Source organism: Amblyraja radiata, chromosome 41 (genome assembly GCF_010909765.2).
Source record: "Amblyraja radiata isolate CabotCenter1 chromosome 41, sAmbRad1.1.pri, whole genome shotgun sequence".
NCBI classification, from domain to species: domain Eukaryota; kingdom Metazoa; phylum Chordata; class Chondrichthyes; order Rajiformes; family Rajidae; genus Amblyraja; species Amblyraja radiata.
In genome coordinates, this window is record NC_045996.1 from 14,511,715 (window position 1) to 14,530,457 (window position 18,743).

The 18,743-nt window shown below is 46.7% G+C and overlaps 1 protein-coding gene across 1 annotated transcript; it reads right to left on the minus strand.

Moving 5' to 3' along the window:
* Positions 1-606: 606 nt before the first annotated feature.
* Positions 607-17,391, minus strand: napa (NSF attachment protein alpha). The gene is made up of 10 exons (XM_033014496.1): positions 17,261-17,391; positions 11,872-11,951; positions 9,922-10,038; positions 9,369-9,415; positions 8,628-8,705; positions 8,112-8,167; positions 5,771-5,855; positions 3,811-3,915; positions 2,833-2,952; positions 607-1,636 (listed from the first exon to the last, which is right to left on the minus strand). The coding sequence occupies exons 1-10, from the start codon at positions 17,356-17,358 to the stop codon at positions 1,535-1,537; spliced, it is 888 nt and encodes a 295-aa protein (XP_032870387.1). The 5' UTR covers positions 17,359-17,391; the 3' UTR covers positions 607-1,534.
* Positions 17,392-18,743: the final 1,352 nt, after the last annotated feature.

Here is an 18,743-nt window from a genome sequence, read left to right on the forward strand (position 1 = left end):
CAACTGCAACAGACTTGAAGGGCTTAATGGCAGCTCATTCCATTGTATTTCTGATCTGCAAAATTCACCAAGGTTTTGACCATGAAGGGGGGGGGGGGCATAGTGGTGGAGCTAATGCCTTGTAGCACCAGACACCCGGGTTTGATCCTGACTACGGGACTTGCCTGTACGGAGTTTGTACCTTCTCCCCGTGACTTTGGTTTTCTCCGAGATCTTCCGTTTCCTCCACACATGTACAGGTTTGTAAGTTAATTGGCTTGGTATAAATGTAAATTTATCCCTAGTGTGTGTAGGATAGTGTTAATGTGCGGGGATCACTGGTCAGAGCAGACACGGTGGGCCTGTTTCCGCGCTGTATCTCTAAAATGAAACTAAATACTACTGTTTGGTGTCTCACTGTGTGTTACCACCATACCAAAAGCAGTTTATTATTAGGGTAGGAAAGAATATCTTTAATATCTGGAATTCAGCTGAGTGTGGCCTGCATTCCTTTGTCCAGTGTCGCTTGATCAACCTCCAGCATTTGCAATTTTGAATTTCAATAACAGGTCTTGCAATGGCACCCTTCCTCTGAGAATAAATAATAATCACTCTAAAACGACACAAGGTGGTACAACTGCCATTATTTATTCAGATCTAAAAATTATAATGTGTATTTATACATGGGTGCAACTAGTTCAGCTTGTAACCACACGGAACAACCTCCCTCTCGGCTGGCTACCTGTGCAGTGAATATACATGACCTTTAGCTGGCTTATTTAGACAGCGTACATGTCCCACACATCTGTGACAAGTGCTACTATAAAAACCCTCCCAAAATAACTTAAGTGTACAACTGATTAATCAAATAGACAGGGAAATTCAGGTTAAAATATTTTGCCTAATAGTTTTAACATATTCCAAAACCCTTTGACCTACTTACATCCACACCTCCTTCCCACCTCCCCTCCGACCTCCAGAAATAAAACTATATTTACTTTGAGTTGGTTGATCCCTGGGGGAACCCAAGGTAACAATGGCCAGCTGTTCAACTGCAGAAGGCATCGTAGCCAAGGCTGATCTGGTCCTGTATTTTCTGCAAGGGTCTGCAAGGCAGCTAGCGCCAGAATGACGAGCAAAACGCAGGAAGACTAACCTGAGCAGAGCAAACCAGATGATCACGAGGCACTCGCCCAATCTTCATGCGCTGGATTAGTTTATATTGCTACAGTTATAATATAATAATCATTAAAGCCACACAGAGGGCAACTTGCATTTATACAGAGAACTCTTGCAAGGAGAGAGGAAAAAGGATGGTTGGGGGAAAAATTATGGTTGCTTCAAAAATTACAGCTTACTATAGTCCAACCTGCAAGCAGAATATTTATCTTAAATGCAAAAAAAATGTTCAAACACTTCCAATTCTGGAATGCATCTTCACGTTCCAATTTGCAGATTAAAAAAAAAAAAAAAAAAAAAAATCAAAAACCATTTATTCCCATCCCCCCCCCCCCCCTTCCAGATTTTGACCAGAGATTGTTGTTAACAGTTCTGCCTAACATAGGTCAGTCGGTTCTGCATGAAGGGTCTTCTTGATTCGCAGCAGCATAGTCGTCAACCACTGGTCCAACCGCGAGATGGAATCGTACTCCTTCACCTGCAAGGAGAAAGAGTTACTTTCAAATAGAAACTCATAATCATCACTAAAGCACTGACTTGTGTGGCCCTCCACCCTGGGGCGCATCATTTTCTCTCACTGTCCTGCTCCCCTTTCTTCTCTCCCCCCCACCCCATTTTGCCTATATCCCTCCCTCTGGCTTTACATTCCATCGTTCAGTTCAGTTTATTGTTGCGTGTACTGAGGTACAGTGAAAAGCAATGTCACCCATGTCTCCTTCTCACCTGTCTTTTGTCCACCCACCTGCCAATGAAAACTCTCCCCATCTATATCCACCCACCACTTATCATAAGTGATAGGAGAAGAATGAGGTCATTCGGCCCATCAAGTTTCCTCCACCATTCAATCATGGCTGATCTATCTCTCCCTCCTAACCCCATTCTCCTGCCTTCTCCCCATGACCTCTGACACCCAGACTAATGTTCAAACACTTCCAATTGCACTTGCAAGATTATGTTCTACCCCAACTCTTTTCCAGCTTTCTTCCCCGCCCGATACTGCAATCAACATGAATGTCACCGAGCCCATCCTCCAGACATGCTGCCTGACCTGACGAGTTACTCCAGTACCGTTAGACTTTCGAGATACAGCATAGAAACAAGCCCTTCGGCCCACAGTTCCCAATGTGGGGAGAGTCCAGAACCAGGGGCCACAGCCTTAGAATAAAGGGGAGGTCATTTAAGACTGAGGTGAGAAAAAACTTTTTCACCCAGAGTTGTGAATTTATGGAATTCCCTGCCACAGAGGGCAGTGGAAGCCAAGTCACTGGATGGATTTAAGAGAGAGTTAGATAGAGCTCTAGGGGCTAGTGGAGTCAAGGGATATGGGGAGAAGGCAGGCATGGGTTATTGATAGGGGACGATCAGCCATGATCACAATGAATGGCGGTGCTGGCTCGAAGGGCCGAATGGCCTCCTCCTGCACCTATTTTCTATGTTTCTATGTTTAACCAGACTGTTCCCAGTTCAGACACTGCTGTCCAAGATATCAAACCATTTCCTAGGAACACGATGCGATGATAACATTTCAGTTCAAATGATTATATCTGATGAAACACTAGCAGTTTAATTTTTCCATACATGCTGAATATTCTAACATTTGCTTATTTCACTCTCAGTATGTGCATATGTCACTTGGTGCAATGGAAATATTGGCTGCAATCTCGAAACACTTACTGCATCAGTGTAGGCATCAACATTCTCTTCTTCAAAAGCATCCAGGAGTTTCTTGACAAGTTTACACTCCCTGGAATCTGAGAAGGCTGGAAACATCTCCTCGTATTTGGTTACAGCCAACTGTGGAATGAGAAAGATTTCTGGATGAAAACTATTCTTACGAGGTAAAGACAATCTCGGGCAGAGCGATTACAAAAAGGTACAAAGTGAATGCCTATTCTGCTAAGCAAACCAAACCACTACCATTCTCAATCAGAAGAGACACAAAATCGATTAAACAAAAAGCACATAAATTCGAGAAAAAAAGATAGTATTAAAAGATTGCATCAAAATTGGTAATATAGTGGACAATGAAGGAGACTATGTATGGTTTAGTTTAGAGATACAGCTTAGAACCAGGCCCTTCAGCCCATCGAGTCTGCACGCTAACACAATCCTACACACACTAGGGACAATTTACAATTTTGTGGAAGCCAATTAACCTATAAACATGTGCACCTTTTGAGTATGGGAGCACTCTCAGAAAACCCTTGTAGTCACATGAAGAACATACAAACTCCCTACAGACAGCACCCGTAGTCAGGATCAAACTTGGGTCTCTGGCGCTGTAAGACAGGAACTCTACCTCTGCGCCCCAGTGCCGCACTAAATCATTCAGATGATAATATTAGTCACATAGTCATATACCACTCTGTCCATGTTGACCATTGCTCATCTACACTAATCCCCAGTTTTCACATTGTTTCCACCACTCACTTACATACTAGGGAACATTTAGTAGCTGACTAGTGATCCTGGCAATTGAGGGGAAACTGGAGCACTGGTAGGAAACCCTTGCAGGCAGAGAGAATGTACAAACTCTACAAAAGAGCAGAGGTTAGGATTGAACCCAAGGGTTGCATTGGATCCAAGGGAGCAGTTCCATTAACTGCACTGCTGCACTCCTGTCCAAACAGAGGGACTTCAACACTCGCGTACCTTAGCATTTAACACGTCGACACAGAAATGGCAGAGAGCAGCTTTGAAGAAGTATTCTTTCGCACTGTACTTGAGTAGTGGGCTGTCCATGGCTGTTGTGCCTACCTGCGGAGCAGACAAGTACAAATTCACCGTAGGTATTAAGCCATGAATGTACATGGAATGCAAAACGAAAGGACAGGAGGTAAAGACCAGCGAACATGGCAACCTTTGTACAGTCAAACCCAGACTGCAACAAGCTGGTGACCATAGGTAATTTCGGATATCCTATGGAATTCTAGCGATCAAGACATCAACTTCAAACCTAGTTCATGGCCATAAAAGGATGGGAAAGGGGTAGGAAAGTATCCTTGCACCCCGACCCTTCACCAGAATGCATCTGCAGTTCCTGGCATCTACATGGTAACTCAAACGGGACGACAGATGGCACAATGGGCTAAGTGTTCGGCTGGCAACCGGAAGGTAGCCGGTTCGAATCCCGCTTGGAGTGCATACTGTCGTTGTGTCCTTGGGCAAGACACTTCACCCACCTTTGCCTGTGTGTGAATGTGTGTGAATGTGTGTGAGTGATTGGTGGTGGTCGGAGGGGCCGTAGGCGCAGATTGGCAGCCACGCTTCCGTCAGTCTGCCCCAGGGCAGCTGTGGCTACAGAAGTAGCTTACCACCACCGAGTGTGACTGAGGAGTGAATGAATAATGCGATGTAAAGCGCCTTGAGTATTAGAAAGGCGCTATATAAATCCCATCCATTATTATTATTATTAAACTATTCAGCTACGAGATGCAGCACAATATTGCTAGAACAGTAAAACAGGCTGGACTAACAGTTTTTAAGAAGGAACTGCAGATGCTGGAAAATCGGAGGTAGACAAAAGTGCTGGAGTAACTCAGCTGGACAGGCAGCATCTCTGGAGAGAAGGAAGGGGTGACGTTTCGGGTCGAGACGCTTCTTCAGGCTGATGTCAGGGGAGGGGGCGGGACAAAGATGGAATGTAGTCGGAGACAGTAAGACTGGTGGGAGAACTGGGGAGGTGGAGGGGATGGAGAGAGGGAGAGAGAGAGAGAGAGAGAGAGAGAGAGAGAGAGAGAGAGAGAAAGCAAGGGCTACTTGAAGTTAGAGAAGTCAATGTTCATTCCGCTGGGGTGTAAGGGGCCCAAGCGAAATATGAGGTGCTGTTCCTCCCATTTGCGCTGGGCCTCACTCTGACAATGGAGGAGGCCCAGGACAGAAAGGTCAGATTGGGAATGGGAGGGGGAGTTGGTACTAACTGAGTTGAAGCGTTTACTGAGTCTGAGAAGGTCCTGATCCAAAATGTCACCTTTCGGTGTTCTCCACAGATGCTGTCTGCCCGCCGAATTACTAATCTACCTTGCATTCTGTGTGGTCTCAAAGCACATCCTAGATGTTTGCAACGGCTCAGACCAGACTGAAAATTGCTTGGTAACAAACTTTAGGCGAGCTCTACAAAATACCCCCCCCCCCCATAAACACCCTCCCTCTCGAGCCCCAACTGTCTTTGCACCCATCTCTCCCTTCTGCCTCCATCTACATTCCTAAACAATTCGCACCTTGCCAATCCTCCAGCTTCACAATTTGCAATTCTGATCATTTTGTCTCACACCTTGTGCTGGCCTTTGCCCAGCGATCTGCCTATTAAAACCCCCTCCTTACCTGTATTCACCTATGTCCTGCCATGCTTTGATTTACCCCTCCACTCTTCGAGGTTTCTTACCCCCCACCACCCTCCCCTGCAATCAGTCTGAAAAAGGGACCCAACCTAAAACATCACCTATCCATGTTCTCCAGAATGACGCCCGACCCACTGAGTTACTCCAGCATTGCGTCTTCCCTTGACAATTGCTTGTCTTTGAGTTCAGCTGAAGGATGAGCTTCAGGTTCCCTCAGCTAAAGCATGAACAGCTGGGAGGCAAATATCACCCACGCGAAAACAAACACTTACCTGTTCATATATTTCGATGGCTTTGAAATATTGTTCTAGCTGTGCAGCGTATGTGGCGACTTTCAATAGACACTTATTCGCAGAACTAAAGAGCAAAAGAAATTCCTTTAGCAATAAAGTCGTGGACACAAATTCAAAATAACTTACGAGGATGTTGCCAGGACTCGAAGGCCTGAGCTATAGGAAGTTGAGTAGGTTATGACTCTATTCCTTGGAGTGCAGGAGGATGAGAAGTGATCTTATAGAGGTGTATAAAATCATAAGAGGAATGGATCGGGTAGACGCAGAGTCTCTTGCCCAGTGTAGGAGAAATCATGAACCAGAGGACACAGGTCTAACTTGACGGGTGAAAGATTTAATGGGAATCTGAGTGTTTTTTTAATATTTTATAAATGCAAAGGGTGGCAGATTTATGGAACGAGATGCCAGAGGAGGTATTCAAAAGGGAACTGCAGATGCTGGAATATCGAAGGTACACAAAATTGCTGGGGAAACTCAGCGGGTGCAGCAGCATCTATGGAGCGAAGGAAATAGGCGACGTTTCGGGCCGAAACCCTTCTTCAGACTGATGGGGGGTGGGGAAAGAAAGAAGGAAAAAGGGAGGAGGAGGAGGAGCCCGAGGGCGGGCGGATGGGAGGGTGGGAGGAGACAGCTAGAGGGTGAAGGAAGGGGAGGAGACAGCACGGGCTAGCCAAATTGGGAAAATTCAATGTTGATGCCATAAGGACGCAAGGACCCCAAACGGAATATGAGGTGCTGTTCCTCCAATTTCCGCTGTTGCTCACTCTGGCAACGGAGGAGACCCAGGACAGAGAGGTCGGATTGGGAATGGGAGGGGGAGTTGAAGTGCTGAGCCACCGGGAGGTCAGGTAGGTTATTGCGGACTGAGCGGAGGTGTTCGGCGAAACGGTCGCCCAACCTACGCTTGGTCTCACCGATGTAAATCAGCTGACATCTAGAGCAGCGGATGCAGCTGATTTACATCGGTGAGACCAAGCGTAGGTTGGGCGACCGTTTCGCCGAACACCTCCGCTCAGTCCGCAATAACCTACCTGACCTCCCGGTGGCTCAGCACTTCAACTCCCCCTCCCATTCCCAATCCGACCTCTCTGTCCTGGGTCTCCTCCATTGCCAGAGTGAGCAACAGCGGAAATTGGAGGAACAGCACCTCATATTCCGTTTGGGGTCCTTGCGTCCTTATGGCATCAACATTGAATTTTCCCAATTTGGCTAGCCCGTGCTGTCTCCTCCCCTTCCTTCACCCTCTAGCTGTCTCCTCCCACCCTCCCATCCGCCCGCCCTCGGGCTCCTCCTCCTCCTCCTCCCTTTTTCCTTCTTTCTTTCCCCACCCCCCATCAGTCTGAAGAAGGGTTTCGGCCCGAAACGTCGCCTATTTCCTTCGCTCCATAGATGCTGCTGCACCCGCTGAGTTTCCCCAGCAATTTTGTGTGCCAGAGGAGGTAGTTGAGGCAGATACTATTGCAACATTTAAGAAACATTTAAACTGGTACATGGATAAGATAGGTTTATTGGGATAGGCAGGGTGGGACTAGGGTAGATGCGACATGTTGGCTGGTTTGGGCAAGTTGGGCCGAAGGGCCTGTTTCCACGCTGTATGTCTATAAATCAATCCATAGGCTTAATACACTCTTGAACATTCTATGGAACATCTGCACCTTTATAATAATCATATGAACTAATGTATAGAATGTTTTTAAACATCAGTGCACGCTTTGATCTTTGAGTCAGTTACATATAAACATTTCAATAAATTGCAAAAAATAGAAAGTGTAACTGAATATAGACAAAAATACTGGAGTAACTCAGCAGGACAGGCAGCATCTCTGGAGAGAAGGAATGGGTGACGATTCAGGTAGAGACCCTTCTTCAGACTGATGCCAGGGGAGGGGGCAGGACAAAGATAGAATGACGTCGGAGACAGTAAGACTAGTGGGAGACCTGGGAAGGGGAAGGGGATGGAGAGAGAAAGCAAGGGCTATCTGAAGTTAGAGAAGTCAATGTTCATACCACTGGGGTGTAAGCTACCCAAGCGAAATATGAAGTGCTGTTCCCCCAATTTGTGCTGGGCCTCACTCTGACAATGGAGGAGGCCCAGGACAGAAAGGTCAGATTGGGAATGGGAGGGGGAGTTGAAGTGCTGAGCCACCGGGAGATCATGTACGTGAAGACGGACTGAGCGGAGGGAGGTAACTGAACCCTAGTACTTATACTTGCAAACTGCAGTCACAAACAGACAGTGAGGAACACCAGAGAATATACAAGTGCCCAGATCATGAATGTTAAACCACTTACATTAAAATAAAGAGATCGTGTCACTAACCTGTTGGATTCTTCACCCTTGTAGTAATCTGCTGCCTGCTCATAATGTGCGATTGCCTGAAAAATAACAGCATGTCAATGAGTACATTTGGTCGGAACAGACACATTGCCCGTTAAGAATTTTCCCCCATAACACGAGATATTTCACAAGGAAGACTGGAGCAGCTTGAAATCATAAATACAATTATGAAAAACATGCATTTTTGAAACTAATTTCACAAACTGACAGCATTAAGGAACAGTAAAATGTAGCTGGAGTCAATGGTGGGAGAGTTTAGTCTCTGTGATAGACTGGTATACATCCATAACTGCAGCTTCTTACAGTTGTGGGCAGAGCTGTTCCCAAACCAAGTTGTGATGCAAGCTGACAGAATGTTTTCCATGTCTTGATCCGAAACGTCACCCATTCCTTCTCTCCAGAGATGCTGCCTGTCCCGCCGAGTTACTCCAGCATTTTGTGTCTAGTATGTTTCTTGTGGTGCATCTGCAGAAGGTTTAGAGTGTCTCGGATACTTACTTTCTCAATATCCACCAGCTCGCTCTCGTAGATCTCCGCTATCGATATGTGATGCTTTGCTGCAATTGTAAACCGGCCCTAAACACAAACGAACACACGTCAGCACTTGGGGGAAACGGGGGATGCAATAACATCTAGTCTCAGGATATCAGAACAGAACGAATATCCAAAACTTGGAATCCCCTGTTGAAAAAGCTAACAGCCATAGCTGCCATCGGGGTGATCTCACAGAAAGGAAATTTAAAGAGTTTGACAGGGTAAACTTTGAGGCCATTTCCGTTACTGGAAAGTACACAACCACAGTGGAGCGGTTGTAGAATTGCTGCCTCACAGCGCCAGAGACCCAGGTTCGATCCTGACTACGGGTGCTGTCTGTATAGAGTTTGTACCTTCACTGCATGGGTAGTCTCAGAGATCTTCGGTTACCTCCCACATTCCAAAGACGTACAGGTTTGTTGGTTAATTGACGTAGTATAAATTATTCCTAGTGTGTGCAGGGATCGCTGGTCAGTGCGGACACGGTGGGCCGAAGTGCCTGTTCCCGCGCTGTATCTCTAATACTAAGAAACTCCAACACAGGGCAGTTGTCTCAGGATAAGAACTCCATTCAGATTGGAATATTGATACATTAATCAGAACTTAGATTTGGCCTTTGGACTCATTGCAAACCACTGGGACAATGAAAGCAAGTTCAAACATGCAAGCAATAGATTTGATGTTTACTCGACAACAGTTGCTTACCATGTCTGTATAAATCTCTATAGCCCTGTTCAAACAATTAATGGCCTCTAGAGGAGAAAACAGATTTAACATCAGTTAAAAAATGCATAACCTAATTAAGCGATCTTTATTCACCGTTGCAATTTGCCAATTGCAATCAGCCCCTCGTTTCCTCATAATATGTGTCTGGTGCACAATTTAACTAAATATTAGTTAGGGAATCTATTAGTCTGTAAAAAATAAGCATCCTCATTAAAAGATATTTTAAAACTGTGGAATAATTGCATTCCCCAAGAACAATTGGCTTTAGTAAAATTGTAAACTGTGTGTCAAGTGAGTAATGAAGTGTTAGTGTAAGGGGCGATCGCTGGTCAGCACGTGCTCGGTGGGCCGAAGGGCCCTTTTCCGCGCTGTATCTCTAAAGTTTGTAAATTGATATTGATTCCACGGTGCATTGTAAATACAATGCTATTGAGAGTTATTTCAGGAAAACGGTCAATTTTAAGCATTGAGAATTTGTCTTGCTTGGCATTCCTGACAAATACTTGCAAGTTAAATATGGTGTAAAAGTTACCTTGAGGATCGGCTTTCTTGAAGGCATTTCCTGCATCCACAAAGTTTGTTGCAGCGTCATGCTTGCTCTGCAAGTGCAGGTGGAGTTTAGCCGCCTCACAAAAGGCATTGCCTGCGGCTGAAGACAAAGCATCATGCGTGGGTATCAGCAGAATAAGAACAATTGCAAATGTAATAATAATAATAATTATATAACTCAAATCCCATAATGGATGGGATTTATATAGCGCCTTTCTAATACTCAAGGCGCTTTACATCGCATTATTCATTCACTCCTCAGTCACACTCGGTGGTGGTAAGCTACTTCTGTAGCCACAGCTGCCCTGGGGAAGACTGACGGAAGCGTGGCTGCCAATCTGCGCCTACGGCCCATCCGACCACCACCAATCACTCACACACATTCACACACAGGCAAAGGTGGGTGAAGTGTCTTGCCCAAGGACACATCGACAGTATGCACTCCAAGCGGGATTCGAACCGGCTACCTTCCGAACACTTAGCCCATTGTGCCATCTGTCATCCCATAAACCAGTGGAGATGCCGGGGAATGAACCCGGGACATGTACACACACACACGCAACACAGGACAGATTAAATGAGCCAGGCCGTGTTAACCAGACTATTTCTCAAAGCCGTCTGAAACAGCGCTAGATTAATGTGGCTGTCAACTGAGTTTCACACCATCTGCCTTCCCCATAGAACAAAATAAAAGCCAGCCTGCAGAGAGCTGCCAGTAGAATTCAAATACAGGGGCAGGCAAGCAGGTGCTTTGATAAAGCTCTCAATTTGAGCCATGTTGTAAAAGGTTGCCTTGTTACTCAGTTGAAAACCAGCAGGTCACTGAACCACAGATGCCGGAATCAGGAACAAACAAAGGAATGCCGAAAGAACTCAGCGGGAGTTCTAGGAAGGCAAAAGGTTAAATTGGCGTATCGGGTCAAGACCAGCATCAGTCGAGTTCTTCCAGCATGTTTGTGTGTTCACTTAACTGTTCTTTCAGGTGAGGGAACCGTGCTAAGTGGAAGTGGCAGCTGACATATACACTTCAAAAAAGATTCTTGCCATTCTGCAGCTTTATAGGAGTTTGGCTAGGCCACATTTGAAATATTGCATGCAGTTCTGGCCACCCCATTATAGGAAGGATATGAGAGACTTCGAAAGAGGGCAGAGGAGGTTTACCAGAACGAGGCCCCTTTATAGATGATTACCGGGTGTTGGAAAGAACTGCAGATGCTGGTATAAATCGAAGGTGGACACAAAGTGCTGGAGTAACTCAGCGGGTGAGGCAGCATCTCTGGAGAGAAGGAATGGGCGACGTTCGGGTCGAGACCCTTCTTCAGTCTGACGGGGTGTTAGCTACAGGGAGAGGTTGAACAGACTTGGATTGTTGTCTCTTGAAGGCTGGAGGTTTGGGGGGGGGGGGGGGGGGGGGGAGGGGAGGATTGGACTGTAAAGCTACAGCAAATAAGAATTTATTTGTGGGTGGCAAAGTGGAGGAGCTGCCTTACAGCACCAGAGACCTGTGTACCATCACGACTACAGGATCTGCCTGTACGGAGTTTGTACGTTCTCCCTGTGACCGCGTGGGTTTTCTCCAAGCGCTCCAGTTTCTTCCAAAGACATAGAGGTTTGTAGGTTAATTAGCTTCAGTAAGTTGTAAGATTGTCCCCAGTGTGTGTAGGATAGTGTACAGGGTGATCACTGCTCGGTGCGGACACGGTGGGCTGAAGGGCCCGCTTTGTATCTCTAAAGTCATTGTTTCATTGTTCTGGTTCCTATAACAGATAAAAGCTCTTGAAACACGGGCAAACGCACAATTGGCAAGGCATGCCTGATCCAAACATGATCTCATTTCTACAAACTCAATTCAGGCAATACGCGTGTTATTCATTCATTGTTAGAGACGCTGATCAGTACAATTGTGAAAGGAGTATTTAGTATCTGCACTCACCACTCCAGTTCTTTGCCATTTTGAACATGTTAGCAGCCCTGGCGTACAATTCACATGCTTCTTCCAGTTTTGAAGACCCTCTAAAACAAAATGAAAGATCAAAATCAAGATGTGAAAACCGTCTCTAGATCCTACATTAAGAAAGCAAAGACTGAGGATTGTGAATTAGTCACAAAATCTGGCGTAACTCAGCGGGGCACCCGAGTTACCCCAGCCTTTTGTGTCTATCTTCGGATTAAACCAGCATCTGCAGTTCCTTCCTACACGATTGTGAATGAGCAACATGGTTTGGATCATATATTAACAACAAGAGTTTATGAACTCTGGTTCTGTTAATAACCGTTAAGAATTTATGGAGACTTGTCACAAAGTTTTTACTTCAATGGATGTTCAAAACTTAAGACACTGCAATCCAGAGGGCAAGAGATCTCCGGCGTTCTTGCCATCCTCTATTCCTTTGCAACTTGCAAGGTAGAGCATCCAGCCACATTCGGACTACTGTGCAAAACACACAGCTGTCTGTGCATCATTTTTATTATTTACTATATTCCAAAGAGCTCTCCAGCCATGGGCGGAGTGAAGAAGCCTCATCGCTACCGGCCCGGCAACGTGGCTCTCAGGGAGATCCGGCACTATCAGAAATCCCCCGAGCCGCTCATCCGCAAACTACCCTTCCATCGTCTGGTGCGGGAGATCGCTCAGGACTTCAAGACAGACCTGCGCTTCCAGAGCTCGGCCGTCCTAGCCCTGCAGAAGGCCAGCGAGGCTTACCTGGTGCGGCTCTTTGAGGACACCAACCTGTGCGCAACCCACGCCAAGCGAGTCACCATCATGCCCAAAGACATCCAGCTGGCCCGCCGCATCCGCGTGGAGCGCGCCTAAACTCCACCTCTCCACCAAGAACAAACGGTTCTTTTAAGGGCTACTAATCCTGGGCAGTGGGCAGGTGCTATAGACCTGCAGGGGAAGGTAGACGCTCCCGCCCCCTCGAGCCTCGGGCAGATGGGGCTCATCAGCCTGGGAAGGCAGTCCATCTAGGAGAGGGAAAACTCTGATTTAAAACCTCCACTGCCTTGTGGCCATATCCAGTCATGGCCAAAGGCTCCAGGAGTAAACCTCAAGAAAATCCGGAGTCGGAGCCCGTAAGGCAGTTCGTCGTTGTGTACAACCTCGCTCTGGCAGCTCCTGCGACGGCGCTGGTGCCAAACTCTAACGGCCCTGCTGTTCCTTTGGATCGATCAGCGACGTGGAGAGGGGGACGTGCTGCATGGGCAACAGCCTGGCCTCCATATGATATCGCCCAGGCTTGCATCCAACCAGGATGCATTACCCATGGTCAGTCATGACCGAGGGGGGCCTACATTCCAACAGTGGCTATACTTCAAAAGTACTTTGTTAGTGAAATACTTTGAATTAACACAAAGATCTGAAGGGAGATTTTGGCTCTACAATGTGGCATATTCACAGAACAGTAGATATTGGCCAAACGCAGGCAGGTGGGACTAGTGTGAATGGGGTATCTTGGTCAGCATGGGCAAGTTGGACCAAATAATTAGTTTCCATGCTGTACGACTAGTTTAGTTTAGAGGTACAGCGTGGAAACAGGTCCTTCGGCCCACCGAGTCCGCGCCGACCCCGCACACTAACACTATCCTATACACACTAGGGACAATTTACAATTATACCAAGCTAATCAACCTACAATCCTGTATATCTTTGGAGCATGGCTCCCTCAGAGACATGGGACAGCAGAGTGACACATCTAATAGAGCTGCTGACTTACAGCACCAGAGGCCAGAGTTCAATCCTGATCTCAGCTACTATCTGTGTGGAGTTTGCATGTTCTCCCTGTGACCACATGTGTTTCTCGGTTAATTGGCTGCTAAAATTTCCCTCTACCATGTAGGGAGTGGATGAGAAAATGGGATAACGGAACTAACAAGAACAGCTGATCGATGGTCAGCGTGAACTTGGTGGGTCAAAGGCTTGTTCAAGGAAAGGAAGAGAAAATTAATGTTTGGTTGAGATTACAAGGAACATTACCATACCAGTCAAATAGGAAAGTAAAGGATGGGAGAGATTCCTTAACCTCAATGTTATGCATTTCTATAGAACAATTGATAGCAAGGCACCACAAAGCATTTTACTTAGAACTACAAAATGCTTGAAGAAAATGTGCTGTTCTTAAGAATCACATGCCACCCTTTTGTGGCAGTAATACTTTGACATTGAGCAACATATTAGAACAAATGCCAAAAGAAGCCTGCTAAAAGGGAGAAAAACAGGAAATGATTGAGGATATTTCAGACCTCCCGACTTAGGCAGATGCTGAGACTCAGTAGCAAGAGCTGGCACCAACAGTTCATTATTGGAGCCGATGAGTAGGGGGTTTACTGCCCAATGGCTCAGTACAAATGGTTTTACATTTGCTATGGAGAATTCCAGGGATTCACCACATACCTCAGCTTTAAATGACCGCCCTGCCTCTTGCAATCCTCATCACCAGTGCTCCGCAAGGATGTGTTCTCAGCCCCCTTTACTCCTAATACACTCACAACTGTGCAGCCCAACATAAATCCAACTCAATTTACAAATACATTACTGTAGTGGGCCCAATATCAAATAAAGGGGAGACGGACTACAGGAAGGAGATTGAGAACCTCATAACCTAGTGTCAAGACAACCACCTTTCTCTCAATGTCAGCAAGACAAAGGAGATAGGGACCTATTCCTTTTCTCCAAAGATGCTGTTGAACCCACTGAGTGTCCCCAGCTTTTTGTGTCTATCTTCGGTATAAACCAGCATCTGCAGTTCCTTCCTACACAAAGGAGTGATCCGACTTCAGGAAGCAAGGTGATACACATACCTTGACGGCACCAAAGTAGAAATGGTTGAGAGCTTTCAAGTTGCTAGGTGTAAATATCACAAGCAACTTATCCTGGACTAGCCACATCAAAGCAATGGTCAAGAAAGCACACCCATGCCTCTACTTCTTTAGAAGGCTTAGGAAGTTCGGCATGTCCCCAACAACTCTCACCAACTTCTACAGATGTGCCGTAGAATTTATTTTAGCGGGATGCATCACAGTATGGCTTGGGAACAGCGCCATCTACAACCGCAAGAAATTGTAGACGCGGCCTAAACCATAACGCAAACCAACCTCTTCCATTGGCCATCTACACTTCCCGGGGCAGTTTAGTGGCCAACTAACCTACCAACCTGCATCTCTTTGGCACATGGGAGGTAACCAGAGCACTCGGGGGAATCTCCTGTGATCGTAAGAACATGCAAACTTCACATTGATAGCACCAGGGGTCAGGATAGGAGTTGAAAGACAGCTAGTAAAGCTAGTCACCACACCTGGAGGTTTTCTGGGTCTTTGAGCGCATAAAAGATTTACTGTAATGGTTGGTAGATAAAAATGCTGGAGAAAGACAGCGGGACAGGCAGCATCTATGGAGCAAAAGAATAGATGACATTTTGGGTCGAGACTCTTCTTCAGACTGTAATGGTTGCATGGATGATCAATGTTGGAATGGAAATACTGGGGTTGTTTGCTTTGAAGCGAAAGATAGTCTGTGGACCGATACATCATGGTTTAGAAGGTACACAAAAATGCTGGAGAAACTCAGCGGGTGCAGCAGCATCTATGGAGCGAAGGAAATAGGCAACGTTTCGGGCCGAAACCCTTCTTCAGACAGGTTTCCTTCGCTCCATAGATGCTGCTGCACCCGCTGAGTTTCTCCAGCATTTTTGTGTACCTTCGATTTTCCAGCATCTGCAGTTCCTTCTTAAACATCATGGTTTAGATACTGCTGAAAGTAACTACGGTGACTTAATGCAACCATATCACCAACAGTGCCAATGTTGGTCCCATCAGTGAATGACTCGGGCACTACAAGGTTATATTCAGTGATCAGCAAAAGATAAGGAGAAGATGCTGTCTGACCCACTGAGTTACTCCAGCTTTGTGTCTATCTTCAGTTTAAACCACCATCTGCAGTTCCTTCCTACATAGGAGGAGAGGAAATTGGTTTTCTTATAAAAATAAGTACATGGACAGGTTACAAGCTGGAAAATAACAAGGGTCCCCCAAAGGAAAATAAAAGGGCTATCAAAAGAAAATTGGATAGACAAAACATTCTACATGATTATGGGAAAGGAGTAACAGAAATGGACTGCGATGTATTTTCTACAAAGAACCGTGATAGACTTGATCATGTCACGAGCAATTCAGTAAATAGAGAGACCCTTGGGAGAAAGTAGTGTTTAATTTCACAAAATTAAGTCTGAAATACACAGAGCATTTTAGCTTCTACACACTGATGTGATTAGTGTAGTTCTTCACTGGAAAGAAAAGATTTCAACCATATGTTACAACAATCTGCTTAAAACCCTTCTATAGACTTCTTGCTGCCTGCCCCGCTGAATTACTTCAGCATTTTGTGGTGCCTATCTTCGGTGTAAACCAGCATCTGCAGTTCCTTCCTACACAACACATCGCACATCAACAACACTTCACCACACCCCCCCACCCCTCCTCCTTCATCAGAATGTAAACTACTCGCACCCCCCTCCCCCACCCGACGCTACTGTAAGCAACGTCCACCCACATCACCACCATGATGTCCCTCTCTTGTACCACCCCACACACAACACTGCCCCACCCTGTCGGTCTGGGCTCATTGACCAGCTGTGGCCCGCCCGGGGCCCGGCACCCACAACAAGAGGGGGGGCACCCACAATAAGGGAGGGCACCCACAACAAGAGGGGGGGGCACCCTCAACAACATGGGGGGGCACCCTCAACAATTGGGGGGGGCACCCACAACAAGAGGGGGGGGCACCCTCAACAATATGGGGGGGGCACCCTCAACAATATGGGGGGGGCACCGTCAACAATTGGGGGGGGGGCACCCACAACAAGGGGGGGGGCACCCTCAACAATATGGGTGGGGCACCTTCAACAATTGGGGGGGGGCACCCACAACAATATGGGGGGGGCACCCTCAACAATTGGAGGGGGGGGCACCTCAACAATTGGGGGGGGCACCCACAACAATATGGGTGGGCACCCACAACAAGAGGAGAGAAAGGGCGCCCACAACAAGAGGGGGGGGGCACCCACAACAAGAGGGGGGGGCACCCTCAATAATATGGGGGGGGGCACCCTCAACAATAAGGAGGGAAGGGGCACCCACAACAAGAGGGGGGGGCACCCACAACAAGAGGGGGGGCACCCTCAATAATATGGGGGGGGGCACCCTCAACAATAAGGAGGGAAGGGGCACCCTCAACAATTAGGGGGGGAGGGGGAAGTCGGACGTCTGTCTCCCTCTTCTCTCCCTCCCCTCCCCTCCCCCCGGAAGTCGCCACCGCCTCCTCTCACCCGAAAAGGGCGGCCATGAAGGACTTGGCCCCGCGGACGCGCCGCTCCGCCTCGGCCACCAGGCCCAGCGCCTCCCGCTCCTTCGCTGAGTTGTCCATGTCTGACCCCGCTCGCCCCCTCCCCCCTCTCTCGCTCTCCCCCCCCCCCCCCAGCGCTGCGTCACTTCCCTCCGCTCGCCCCCCTCCCTGTATTCGTCACTTCCTGCCTCCCTCCTCCCTGAAGCCGCTCCACTCGTCACGTGTGGGGGGGGGGGGGGGGGGGGCATGGGGACCTGTCCTTCAAATGTCAATAGACACACAATGCTGGATGGAGTAGGTCAGAGTCAAGTGTGCAAGAAGGAACTGCAGATGCTGGTTTAAATCAAAGATAGACACAAAATGGAACTGCAGATGCTGGTTTAAATCGAAGATAGACACAAAATGGAACTGCAGATGCTGGTTTAAACCAAAGATAGACACAAAATGGAACTGCAGATGCTGGTTTAAATCGAAGATAGACACAAAAATAAACTGCAAATGCTGGTTTAAACCAAAGATAGACACAAAATGGAACTGCAGATGCTGGTTTAAATCGAAGATAGACACAAAAATAAACTGCAAATGCTGGTTTAAACCAAAGATAGACACAAAATGGAACTGCAGATGCTGGTTTAAATCGAAGATAGACACAAAAAGAAACTGCAAATGCTGGTTTAAACCAAAGATAGACACAAAATGGAACTGCAGATGCTGGTTTAAATCGAAGATAGACACAAAATGAAACTGCAGATGCTGGTTTAAACCAAAGATAGACACAAAATGGAACTGCAGGACCTGGTTTAAACCAAATATACTAGAGGAGCTAGTATATTTGGTTTAAACCAAAGATAGACACAAAAAAGAACTGCAGATGCTGGTTTAAATCGAAGATAGACACAGCAAGGAACTGCAGATGCTGGTTTAGACCAAAGAAAGACACAACATTGCTGGAGTAGGACATGACAATAGTAAACTAAACAATTTAATACCATTAATACCCGGAGCGTGGCCTTGCATCGCCCGGCGCGGCTTTAATGGCCGCGGGACACTTACCATCGCCCGCCGGTGGCTTTGGCTTTGACATCGGGAGGAGAATGGGGAGAGCAGGGGAGAGATAAGACTTTGCCTTCCATCACAGCGAGGAGGAGATTCACTGTGATGGATGTTTGTGTAAATTGTGTTGTGTCTTGGTTCTTTTCCTCGTGTATATGACTGCAGAAACCAAATTTCGTTTGAACCTCAATGAGGTTCAAATGACAACAAATAAATTGTATTGTATTGTATTGTATTGTACCTTCTGAAGAAGGGTCTCGACCCGAAATGTCACCCATTCCTTCTCATAATCTAATAATAATCACTGCTCCTCTTTCCTTATCTGAAACTGAAGGTCTCCTTTTTATTTTCATTGTCAATCTATTATCTTTTATGATATTTTGGTTCTTTCTCACACATAATAATGAATGGAC

Coding starts and splice junctions, on each gene's coding strand:
- napa (XM_033014496.1), bottom strand. CDS start 17,358: ATGGACAACTCAGCGAAGGAGCGGGAGGCGCTGGGCCTGGTGGCCGAG. Junction 11,952..17,260: donor TTCATGGCCGCCCTTTTCGG/GTGAGAGGAGGC, acceptor ATTTTGTTTTAG/AGGGTCTTCAAAACTGGAAG. Junction 3,916..5,770: donor CCATCGAAATATATGAACAG/GTAAGTGTTTGT, acceptor TCTGCTCCGCAG/GTAGGCACAACAGCCATGGA.